The sequence below is a fragment of the Otolemur garnettii genome, unplaced genomic scaffold, assembly GCF_000181295.1.
Source record: "Otolemur garnettii isolate 467f Iridium unplaced genomic scaffold, OtoGar3 scaffold00001, whole genome shotgun sequence".
NCBI lineage: Eukaryota > Metazoa > Chordata > Mammalia > Primates > Galagidae > Otolemur > Otolemur garnettii.
Genome location: NW_003852396.1, coordinates 27,578,841 through 27,592,199, shown reverse-complemented (window position 1 = coordinate 27,592,199; position 13,359 = coordinate 27,578,841). Strand labels below are relative to the sequence as shown.

General features: G+C 37.6%; 1 protein-coding gene across 1 annotated transcript in view; it reads left to right on the top strand.

The window, feature by feature from the left end:
• RNF169 (ring finger protein 169) overlaps positions 1–13,359 on the top strand; it is an 83,766-nt gene that overhangs the window by 50,739 nt on the left and 19,668 nt on the right. Inside the window, exons 3-4 of the mRNA XM_012804277.2 lie at positions 1,350–1,496; positions 10,176–10,294. Of these exons, the coding sequence (XP_012659731.1) occupies positions 1,350–1,496; positions 10,176–10,294 (266 nt within the window). The remainder of the gene's footprint in view (positions 1–1,349; positions 1,497–10,175; positions 10,295–13,359) is intronic.

Here is a 13,359-nt window from a genome sequence, read left to right as displayed (position 1 = left end):
CCACAGGCGCCAAGCCGACATTGAGTGTTTTATATTTTATATTAGCAGTTAGCATAGACTTTAGTTTTGTTGTCTCCCCAACTAAGGATTTGCCCTCCTCCTTGTGTTCTTGTTTGTATTGGGCAGAGTTGGTAGTATATTATTTCATTTGAATCTCCTCCTAGCATAGCATTGTAGCATAGCATTATGGTGCTTTTTGCATATTTATAACCTCGTGAATTATGAGACTAATATCTTAAAGACTAGTTAAGGCTTTAAGGGAATCAAACCTATAGAAATTGAAAATGTAATTGTTATTGTGGTTTTGGGGGTTTCTTTTAACTCTGAGGCAGTAGCCTATCAAAAATTTTCTTATTGGGCAGCATCTGTGGCTCAAAGGATTAGGGTACTGGTCCCATATGCTGGAGGTGGCGGGTTCAAACCCAGCCCCGGCCTCCCCCCCCCAATTTTTTTTTTTCTTATTTGTTCTTTAGCTTTATTTTTTTCCCTTAAGAATAATTAAAAATATTGGTAGCCTATATGTAGATAATATACTTTGATGTACATTATCTTGTTCAAATTTTTTTAAAACCCTAGGCAGTTAAAAGTGAATAAAAGTAGAAAGGAGGCTGGTGATGTATCTTATGAGCACAGCACTATGTTACATTGTTAATCTCATTTATGCCTTATAGCAATATCTGCAAGCTAAGTAGCATTATCTCCATTTTGGAGGCAATCAAATGATGGTCCATTTGCCCAAGATCACCTAAGTTTTTATTTCAAAGCTATTGCTATTTTCATACTCTGCTTCCTCTCCGAAATAAAGAGCATATGCTCTGCCTTAATTTTCTTTGTTAACTATTTCTTGACTTACCCTGTGACTGCAAGATGAGAGCATAAAAGTGTAGGACATTGTAACCATGATAAGTCATTCATTCTGTTGCCAGGGAGGCCTAACCCAGCTTCTCTGGCTCTCTGTGGCCATCTCTTGCTTTTCTCCTGGTCCAGTGCAGTTACATCTGGCTTATGGGAATAAGGAACATTTTCAGGTTCAGCCTTTTTTGGCTACGTGAATAAACATTACTTTTTGGTTATGTGTATTATCTTAGCTTTTATGGTTTCATATTGCTGAAGAATGCAGAGCAGTTAAATCTTAAGCTATGAAGTGTGTGTTTGGCAAGAGAGAAGTAAAAGCAGATTTACTTAAAAATCAAGAGGACTCTATATCTGATAAGAAAAGTAGTCTCAAAACCGCTCAAAAGTAGTCTCAAACTGTGATCTGTTTGTTCTAGTTGACTACAGATTAAAAGATGTTTTTAAGTCTAGAGTTGCCTAAAACTCTTCTATCTCTGTGTAATTTGTATTTTTAGCTGAGAGAAGAAAAGTTACCAGAGGAAAAACCCTCTGAAGATCAAACCCACAAGCTGTTACCAGAGGATACAGAAACAGGAAAAAGGAAAATGGATGAACAGAAAAAAAGAGAAGAGTCATTAGTATTGAAAACAAATCTGGAATGTGTAAGTAAATCACCTTTTGGACAGACATCTGCTTCACACAATCAGCAATTAGCCTAGGTGACATGGATCTAAAAGTCCTAAGTTGGTGAACTATTGGACCAATAACAAGTCATTGACTAGTTTAACAGTAGTGAAGAACTTAGCATCTTTATGAAAGGTGGAGAAAATATTTAAATAGGACAGTGAGATCTGTGGAAAGACTAAGGGAACAGAGGAAAAGGTGAGCAAGAGGAAAAACTCAGTTTAGTATACTGTTTGTGATAAGTTTTATGCCTGTATTGTCATTTTATAATTATGTGTTATTAGACATTTTTTTTTTTTGAGACAAAGTCTCACTTTGTTGCTCTTGATAGAGTGCTATGGCGTCACAGCTCACAGCAACCTCAAACCCTTGGGCCCAAGCAGTTCTCTTTATCAGCCTCCCAAGTAGCTGGGACTGCTGGTGCCTGCCATAATGCCCAGCTATTTTTATTTTTTGGTTGTAGTTGTCATTGTTGTTTGGCAGGCCCGGGCTGGATTGGAACCTGCCAGCTCTAGTGTATGTGGCTGGCACCCTAGCCACTAAGCTTCAGGCGCTGAGCCGACATTTAAGTTTTAAATATCTTCTATCCTCAGTCATATTTCCTTAGCGCTTGTATTTTATTTGCCTTTATTCTTTGTAGTACCCTAAGAGTAGACTTCTAATGGGAGCAAATCTTGCCTGAATTTTTTCATTACTCATATACCAAGTAAATTAATGGAAAAGGCTGCAAGTTATGTATTTAACTTACATAAGAAAACATTTTTGGAGGAACCACTAATTGCACCCAAATGGATAGTTACAATTAAGTTTTATTTCTTTAGTAAGTCATATAGGATTGGACATCTTCTATTGTTTGATGTCTATACTTAGCATATCTTTAGACTCATATCTCTTAAAATATAATAATTCAGATTTGTATCAGATCTCTTATAATTCAGATTTGTTAGTGTTTCTGGTTATCTTTCTAATTAGCTGAAATTGATAAAGCTTTATTTACCATATATAAAGATAGGCAACATAGCAGAGTAGGAAAAAAACCTTTGGATCAGAAGCCTGCCTCTTAGACACATGCCAGCATTGTAGCTGATTGGACAGTTTTGGCCAGATTACTTAATTTCCCTCTGCTTCTGATTTAATTTTTGCAAAGGTAAAATTGAATTTGTTTTTTTTTTTTTTTTTTTTGAGACAGAGTTTTATTGCCTGAGTTTATTGCAGAGTCTCACTTTGTTGCTGTGGCATCACAGTTCATAGCTACCTCAAACTTTTGGGCTCAAGCAATTCTCTTGCTTGAGCCTCCCAAGTAGCTGGGACTATAGGCACCTGCCACAATGATGGCTATTTTTTTAGAGACGAGGTCTCACTCTAGCTCAGGCTGGTCTCGAACCTGTGAGCTCAGGCAGTTCACCCACCACGGCCTCCCAGAGTACTATGATTACAGGCGTGAGCCATCGTACCTGGCCCTATTGACCCTTTTTTTGAGACGGAGGCTCACTCTGTTGTCCTGGGTAGAGTGCTCTGGCCATCATAACTCACAAAACTTCAAACTCCTAGTCTCAAGCAATCCTCTTGCCTCAGCTTCCCTAGTAGCTGGACTACATGTGCCCGTCACTACAACTGGCTAGTTCTTTTATTTTTACTAAAGATGGGGGTCTTACTTTGCTCAGTCTGGCCTTTTTTTTTTTTTTTTTTTTTTGAGACAGCCTCAAGCTGTCCTGTCTTTAGATTTACAGTCTAATGCTTACTCAGCCATTTTACCCTACTTATGTTCGTTAATTGCTGGCTATACTCAACTAATCATAAAAATATCAATACCTTATATCTGGTGTTCGGCACTTGAGCAGGGATAATGGGGACTGCCCTTAGCCTCCTAATCCAGGGAGAACTAGGCCAGCCAGGGACTCTACTAGGAGATGATCAAATTTATAACGTTATTGTCATGGCCCACGCATTCGTCATAATCTTTTTCATAGTTATACCAATCATAATTGGGGAGTTTGGGAACTGATTAGTCCCATTAATAATTGGAGCCCCCGATATAGCATTTCCATGAATAAATAATATAAGCTTCTGACTACTACCCCTGTCATTCCTCCTCCTTCTAGTCGCCTCAATAGTTGAAGCAGGAGCTGGAACTGAGTGAACCCTGTATCCCCCCTTAGTAGGCAACCTAGCCCATGCGGGAGCCTCAGTAGCCCTCACCATCTTTTCACTCCACTTGGCAGGAGTATCCTCAATCCTAGGGTCCATCAACTTTATTACAACTATCATTAACATAAAACCACCAGCAATATCTCAATATCAAACACCCCTATTTGTCTGATCAGTGATCATCACAGCTGTCCTATTACTAGTATCCCTCCCAGTCCTCACAGCAGGCATCACCATACTCTTAACAGACCGCAACCTTAACACCACCTTTTTCGACCCTGCAGGAGGAGGAGACCCAATTCTCTATCAACACCTATTCTGATTTTTGGGGCACCTGGAAAAAGTATATATAGAAGTATATATAGTATATATAGAAGAAGTATATATTCTTATTCTATCAGGATTCGGAATAATTCCCACATCATATCGTATTACTCTGGGAAAAAAGAAGCATTTGGGTATATAGGTATAGTCTGAGCTATAATATCCATTGGTTTCCTGGGCTTTATTGTATGAGCTCACCACACATTTACAGTAGGAATAGATGTTGATACTTGAGCATATTTTACATCTGCCACAATAATCATTGCCATCCCTACAGGGATTAAAGTGTTCAGCTGATTAGCTACCCTGCATGGAGGAAACATCAAATGATCACCAGCTATACTATGAACCCTACGGTTTATTTTCCTATTTACAGTAGGAGGCCTTACAGGAATCGTCCTATCTAACTCCTCATTAGACATTGTCCTACACGACACATACTACGTAGTAGCACATTTTCACTACGTACTGTCTATAGGAGCAGTGTTTGCCATTATAGGAGGATTCGTCCACTGATTCCCACTATTCTCTCGCTACACTTTAGACCAAACCTCCCAAGTAGCTGGGACTACAGGCACCTGCCACAACGCCTGGCCAGTTTTTTGGTTGTAGCTGTCATTTGGCAGGCCCTGGCTAGCTCTGGTGTATGTGGCTGGTGCCTTAGCCGCTTGAGCTATAGGTGCCGAGCCACAAAATTGAATTTGAAATTATTTATGTGTTTTTGGGATAATAGTATTTTCTGACTATCACATGCATATGGGGCTTTGATTCCAGTTAAATGATAATGATAGTAATAGTGCTATCATTTAATTATTATCAAAAACAACTACTTGTGTTTTACAGGGTTTCATCCTTCTAAAAGATTCAGTTTAACAAGCATGAAGTGCTATGAGTTTTAATGCTCTGTACATTAGAAAACACAAAGGGCAAAAGACTCCTACTGGATAGGAGACAATATAGCTAGGAAGGCATGAATAAAGTATGTGATGATCTTATATACAAATTATATTGTATAACTAGTAGCCCCAGCTGTGGTCTATACGCTCCATAAAGACTCCAGCTCTGCCTATTCACCCCAAGAGTACAAAACAAAACAACCCAGAAGGACCTTTCTTTTTAGGACAGACTAGTCTTGATAGAGCTTACCCTTCACTATGGTCCTTTGATTGAAAGAACTTGCTGTTTCTAGCCTTGCCAGAAACAAGTTTTCTCCAGAAATGGATCTCTAATATTAAATAATTTCAAGGCTGGGAAATTGCTCTAATTATTTTTTCATTTGCTACTGCCATCTTTGAAATAGTAATAAAGTGCAGCAACTAAATTTTAATATTCAGAGGCATCAGAAAGTATAAATTCTGATTTGTTTATTGGTAATGGCTAGTTTTACAAATGCAAAAACAAATTGAATAAAATCTGACCCATGAACATTTCCTCTTAGATTTGTGTGGTTTTTGCCTTTTTTCACTCACTTTTATATTTTTGAGGATTTTTATTTATTTTTCATTTTTTAAATTTTTTTGCTTTGTCACCTAGGCTGGAGTACAGTGGCATGGTTGTAGCTCACTGCGACTTCGAATTGATGGCTTCAAGGGATCTTTCTATCTTAGCCCCCAGTAGCTGGAACTACTAGCACCACACCCAGCTAATTTAAAAAAATTTTTTAGAGGGCGGTGCCTGTGGCTTAAAGGAGTAGGCTGCAGGCCCCATATACTGGAGGTGGTAAGTTCAAACCCGGCCTCAGCCAAAAATTGCAAAAAAAAAAAGTTTTTTTAGAGACATTATCCTTTATATTCTAGGCTAGTCTTGAACTCCTTGCCTCAAGGGGTCCTCCTGCCTCAGCCTCCCAAAGTGCTAGGATAACAGGTATATCACTGTATCCAGTCCTATTTTTGAAAATTTTAAATGGCTATAATTTTGCTTAAAATATGTCTTAAGAGGTTTTGGTGTTGAATAAATAATTCCATTTAGTTTAGCCAGCACTACATTCAGATGAAGACTTTAGTCACAGGAGTTCTCAAATTATGGCCCGGGGGCCACATGCGGCCCACCTAGGACATTTATTTGGCCCGCTGGGTGTTAATTGCTGCCGCTGCCTGTCCTGCTTAGCAGCTGACTCATCCTGGGGCCCGCAGTCTGGCCCTCCAACAGTCTGAGGGACAGTGAACTGGCCCCCTGTTTAAAAAGTTTGAGGACCCCTGACTTAAGAGAATCTTAAGTGATTTCAGTGGGAAGTGAGCTGAAGGATTATTTTTTATATGAGGAGTGTTATGATTACAGCTAGACTGATGATTGCACTATCTTGCCCCAAAACTTCAGTGACTCCATCTTTCCTGTGAAATTAAATGAAGATTCTTCACACCAACATTCAAGTCCTTCCTTCATATGATTCCAGCTTGTTTTTCTATCCTTGCTTATATCCCCAAACTCTAAAAGTATATGTTTGCTTTCACCCAAATATATATTTTGTTTTCCCTCCTCAAGATCTTTGCTCTTGCATTTTCATCTCATCAAAATGCCACCCATGTATCTATTGAAAAGGTATTCATCTTTATCGGTTCAATAGCTATTGAATTCACGGAACCTATATAGGCATTCACATATTTCTACACTCACGTCATCCGCGCTGCTTCTCCGCTTAGTAACTTTTACAGGCCTTATTTTGTTCTCTCTTACGTTATGTTTTTGTGTGTGTGTGTGTTAGTGTTTTTCTAATAGATTTTAAGTTTCATGATTATAGGAAATGTGTCTTACCCATTTTCAAATTCCTTACATCACAGGTGTTTGGTACATATTTATGAAATTCAATTTGAATGGAGGAAGGAAAGAGCTGACTCTAGAAGCAGATATTACCATGTGTTTTTTTCTGAATGGAAATAAAATCAGTGCCATGTTTAATTTATGACAATTTATTGGCACATTTAGTCCACTAATGTGAATTGTTAGAAAACAATTTGATATAGCACTTATGCTAAAGATTATAAAGCAAAAAGTGAAAAATTACTTGTCATCTCATAACCTAGAAATGACTCCTATAAACATTTTGGTAAATACCCTTCCAGATTTCTTTTCTAAGCGCATATAAATACACATTATATATTGTTTCTCTTTTCAGAAAATGTAGCCTACTGTTTTATAGTCTATTTTCAGTTAACTATAAGTTGTGGATGTCTTTCCATGTAAATAAGAATCCACATTATGATTTAGTGGTCTCTGAGTATTCTTGACAGTAGAATTTATTTAACAAATTTATTTACTAAAACTCCTGTTGTAGCTTTGCTGTTTTAAACACTATTGTGATGAAATCCACCTGTCTCATTAATTCCTAGAATAAATTACTAGAAGTAGAATGACTGGGTCAAAGGGAGTGTCCTTGTAAATATTTTTGTATTTGTTACTCAGTTGTCCTCCAGGAAGTTTGTATGTAATTGTACTCCTACCAGTCATACGTGAGAGTACTGAATTAATTTCCTCATACTTTGCCAACTCTGGATATTATTCCTTGAATTTTTTAAGGTATAACATTTTTTAAGATGTCACTTCAGGAATTGCATTTATGCATGGATTGTACCATTTTTGGAATCCATAGTGCTATAGGCTCATTTTTATCAAAGGTTAAAAATGAGAGGTAAATATTTTCCTATCTTGTTGCTTATTGGAGTAGAAATGTAGGTGTTAGGTAGCTTTTGTCTAAATAATTATTTGTAATAACCTGATTTGTATTTCAATAATTAAAAGGGACTTGGCATATACTCTATCATAAAAGTAAAGTTTTTTCTTCAAAGATTAATAGTACTTAAATTAATCTAAAAATCTATCTTGCTGAACACTTAACTACGTTTTAGCTGATGTGCTAGGTGCTTTTAATGGCTTATCATAAACTATATAGTAGATAGAGCAGTCTTTTTATTCCCTTTCTTTCTTTCTTTCTTTTTTTTTTTTTGAGACAGAGTCTTGACAGAGCAGTCTTTATTTTATAGATGAGAAAACCAAGGCTCAGAAAAATGAAGAATGAACCTATAATGACAGTGATAGCTAAGTAATATAGCTGCAATTTGAACACTCTTTTACTTGGTACTGAATTGATTGTGAAGAGAGATTTAAATAAACAGAAATTGCAATTATTCTATTGGTATTAAGCTTTGTCTTTTTTCCTAGAATTGAGAATACTGTATAAAATTTCATAATGGGTTAGTGCTATTAAAGATTCTCCATTGAATATTTTGCACAACAGCGTCCTCTAAAAAATGAACCCTATGAAATTAAAAGCCCTCTTTATAATTCTTCAACTCTCTCTCAAGAGCCAACTGTTAAGAAGTATAACCTAGGCTGGGCATGGTGGCTCCTGCCTGCAATCCTAGCACTTTTGGAGGCCTGGGTGGGAGGTTTGCTTGAGGCTGGGCATTTGAGACTAGCCTGAGCAAGAGTGAGAGACCTTGTCTGTACAAAAATTGGAAAAATGAGCCAGGCGTGGTAATATGCACCTGTGGTCAGCTATGGGGGAGGCTGAGGCAGGAGGATCACTTGAACCCAGGAGTTTGAGCTTGCTGTGAGCTATGGTGACACCACTATAATCTACCCGAGTAACAGAGAAAGACCCTTTATTTAAAAAACAAACAAACAAAAAAACGTATGGACTATTGTGTGACAAAGCCTTTAATGTATTCAGGGTACTCTGAGCCATATACTGCCTTGCAGCCATGCCTACATCTACAACTCTCATATTTTATTTACTTCCTCTATCATGGTATTGGGAATTTTTTTTTAAAAGTTGGTCACCTACTCTCACAGAGCTTATTGTATAAAGCAAAAAGCAGAAGACAAATCCCTGAAGAAGAAGATATAGTTCAGTGTGGTTAGTTGGTATTCATTAGAAGAAGAGTCTCATAGTGAATAATGAGGCAAAACTTCATCGTACTGTATGTAAAGACACCTCTAAAAGACACTTCAAATGTTCCTTCCTCTAAGAAGGAACTCCAAAGTGAAATGAAGATACAAGAATGGGTGTAGACAAGATAGAAAAAATGAGCTTTAGGGTAATTTGGAAGCCTTTGCAGAGAAAGTGACATTTTTCTGACAGGCCAGTCAGTATTTTTTTATAGACAGAGGAAATTTTAGGCAAAAGAAATGGTATTTTCAAAAGAATGGGTGTTTTGAAGGACTGTGGTACATGTGGAAAGTAAAAAGTAGTTTGGTTGTACTAGAGCTCAGTGGGGGAAAAGCCAGGAAGGAAGGTTGGTGTAGTTTGCAAAGGTGGTTGTATCAGGTGGAGGTGTTTAGACTTTATCTTGATGTCACCAGCAATCATTATTATTTTTTTGAGCAGTTAAAGCAAGAGAGTAGTTGTGTTCTGGGAAAATAATTATTGGTAGTATGAAAGGTTAGAGGGAAGAAATCCTAGAGAAAGCAAGACCTATAAATAGAATATTGTAATAGTTGAGGCAGAAGATAATGGGAATCTAAGAAAAGGCAATGACAATGAATATAAATGGGAAGAGTCAGATCTGAGGGACAATTTTAGGAGTATAGTGGAATAGAGTGGAAAAGCATGGAGACATTCTGGAGATTAATGCTCTTAAGAACCAGCTTTAGCCATTTATTCTATAATCCTAGACATATTATTACTCTGAGTTCTCAGTTTGCCATCTCTAAAAGATAATAATCCCTGCTTTTGATGCAGGCGCCCTCAAACTACAGCCCGCGGGCCACCTGCAGCTGGCCTAGGACATTTATCCGGCCCGCCGGGTGTTTTTGCCGCCTCTGCCTGTCCTGCTTAGCAGCCAGCTTGTCCTGGGGCCACGCAGTCTGGCAGTGAACTGGCCCACTGTTTAAAAAGTTTGAGGACCCCTGTAAAGCGACTAATATAAACAGTAAATATTTAGAAGTCTTGAGGTCCCCCTAACCTTTACATAAATGTTATTATGAATTAGAAGAAAGGGAAAGAAAAGAATTATAGATGGCATTGGAGTTTCTAGATGGATTGATGGTAAGGCTTAGAGAAGAGAAATAGTTTGATTTTGAATATATTGAATTTGAACTACATTTGAGATTGGGATCTCCAAGAGGCATTTGGAAACAGATTACAATTCAGACAGAAGTGACTCAAGAAAGAGATTTGAAATTATAGCTTGAGTGGATTCTATTGGAACCCCAAATGGACAGTCTTGTCTCCCTTGTCTCCCTGCCAGTGCCCTGCGCGTCTCTCAGATTCAGAGAATGAAGAACCTTCTCGAGGCCAGATGACCCAGACACATCGCTCAGCATTTGTTTCCAAGAACAACTCCTACTCTTTAGCTTTCCTGGCAGGGTAAGAAACTTGACAATTGAATTCCGTCAGGGTTCTTTAATTTTGGAATTTGAGCAAAAGGGATTGGGGGAGTAAAGGTATTTATTGTAGCTACCTTGGGGGAGATAGAGGAGGAAAAAAGAAGTGGGAATTAGTTTTCAAATATAAGTTAGGGAGAAAAGGGCTCACCTCAACTTTAAAAGAAAAGTAAGGTTTATTCATTTCTGGCATTCTCAGGGGAGGATTTTGCTAACTGCTCTGCTGCAAAGTGTGAACCTTTTATCCTGGAAGGAAACAACAAAGTCTTCTTCAGTCTAACAATATCCATGGACTCTCCCTCTGGACTTTAAAACTCTTAGTAGGGCGTAAGGCCAGAGTTGATTTTCTTCTCTGTGCCTAGCCTTAGACCAAAATATATCTTCATAGGTTTCAAGAGGGCAAAGTGAAAAGTGTTAAAGATCCTTGACAGCCTTGACTTTGCAGGCCCTGGGGAGGAAAGGAGAGAGGAATTGGATGGATGCTGGCAGCTAGAAGAATAATGAAGGGCTAGATGGGAGGAAAGAAGGATGCAATCAATGGAAAGGAAGAAGGAAGGAATCATTCAACAGACATTTTGTGAATAGCTACTATATGCCATGTTCTGTTTTAATATAGAGATGCAAAGATCTATCTTTACCTCAGTTCATTGTCTTTTGTTAAAAGCTGGCATTCCTTGCCCTTATCCCTGGGGTTCACCTCTTCCCACCAAGAGAGATGTGGTAGATCTCTCTTTTTTGTCACTCTTGTGAATACATGCTTAGATCCTTACGACTTTTATTGCTAGTGACTTATAAATATGACAAAAAAAAAGCCACCAAAGTTTAAAAATTTTTATAAAGTGCTTACTATTGTAATTCCTGATATAATTTCTGCTTGGAATCCTTTATTTTCTTTTGGAGTAGTCTGATTTTCCTGTTATTTCTGAGAGTAAAAATCACTAAATCTCCCATTCCCTTAAATACCTTCCCTTCTATAGGTAATGGCAGCTCCTTCTCCAGGAAGGCCCCTCCCAGATTATTTATTCACTCATTTGACATATGTTGAATGGCCACTGTATCATAGCCACTTAGGCTTGATTGATGTATCAGGACCCAGTAAGTAAGCCAGTATCCTTTCCATTTATGATGAAGATGGGACTCTTGCATTATGTATATGAACTTGAACTATAGATGCCTTTTAAAGTTAAAACATTCAAGATGGCTTCCGGGTTTGGTGGTGTATGCTTATAGTCCCAGCTACTTGGGAGGCTGAGGTAGGAGGATTGTTCAAGCCCAAGAGTTCAAGAATAGCCTGGACAACATAGCAAGACCCTATGTCTTTAACAAAATCAAGATTGCTTGACTAAGAATTGTTGGCTCCATATTTGTGCATGCATTTTCCCCCATTCGTAGCAAATATATCTTAATGATTATTTATAAGAGGAATCTACTGAAAAGAGTAAAAAGTCAAATTATTTATTCCAATCAAGTCATAATAAATATTTTCTGAAGCTAATATGTTGCTTTATGAAATCTGTGGTTAATTTATTAATATCTTGTAATTTAAAATAACTTAGAAAAAAAGAAATTTATATTAAAATCTAAGTATGGTACCAAGGGAAAATTGTTCCAATTAATTGTAATAGATACTGAATGAGTGAGTTAGTTATCACCAATTCTGGTCTTTACCCTTATACCCTGTAATTCATTCTTTTAAAGGGAGGGAGGAGTAGGTTAATACATCATTAATTAGAAATGCCTTGCAAAGAAATTAGTAAATTATAGAAGTGTGCTTTTGATTTAAGTGGCTTTTGGACATCTGTTACATATCTTCTTTTCCAGTTCCTAGCCCATATATATACCTTACCCTATATCATTGAGCCATGTTGAGACTAATTAATAGGAAAATTTTCATTTAAGGTTTAACTTTAGGAAATACTTGCAATCAATATGATACATTTTGGGATTTCAGGGCTCATTTTCTTCCAAACATTCAGTGTTGTGTGTGGGGTTCAATTATTAGTATAGTTAATTAAAACAATAAATTGAATTTGGTTGGTAGGGATTTTTCTTTTTTAGGAAATGGTATGTTGATGTTGTGGAATCAGGTTGAAAAATCAATTATGGTAATACAGTGGATTGCATTTCTTATTTAGAATATGCCTTTTCTTAGATAAATATTAGGTTTCAGTTCTAAATTACATTTAGGAAAACAACATAGAATTGTTTTTGCTGACCATGAGATGTAGAATATGGATATATTTAAAAAGAAGTAGCATAGTGGTGGTTGTACAACAACATGACTGTTCACCTAAAAATGGTTAAATTGGTAAATTTTATGTTTATTTTACCATAAAAAATGAGCAGTATTTATAGTTTTGGGACATTTCACATATACCTTTTGTGTCTCTTAAGCAGCACAAAAGAATAGATTTTCTCTCTAAGTCTTTTCCTGAAGAGAGTACATATGTAAGACCTTTTAAAGACTTTACACCCTTATTTGAATCAAATAAATCTGCCATTTGTTTTTTTTATCTACTTTATGAACTTTTCTTTCTTAAGCACAAAAGCATATAGGTAGAGGTAAATAGGCATGACTAATGGGATGATTATTTTGGAAGGAATGCATCAGTAGATTTTGGCTGTCTTACTAGCAGGTCAGTGTATTTTCATTTGAAAAATTCAAAGTGAGGAGCAAGATGGTGGACCAGAAGGATCACTAGGCTCCAGGCCTGTGGCTCAAGTGGCTAAGGTGCCAGCCACATATACCTAAGGTGGCGGGTTTGAATCCAGCCTGGGCCTGCCAAACACCAATGACGACTGCAACCAAAAAATAGCCAGGCGTTGTGGCGGGTGCCTGTGGTCCTAGCTACTTGGGAGGCGGAGGCAGGAGACTTGCTTGAGCCCGGGAGTTGGAGGTTGCTGTGAGCTGTGATGTCAAGGCACTCTACCCAGGGCAACAGCTTGAGGCTCTGTCTCAGAAAAAAAAAAAAGATGTTTAAGACTTTGGTGGCACACTCAAGATCCTCTCACCACACACCAGTGTCCCACAGCACACCAGTTGAAAAT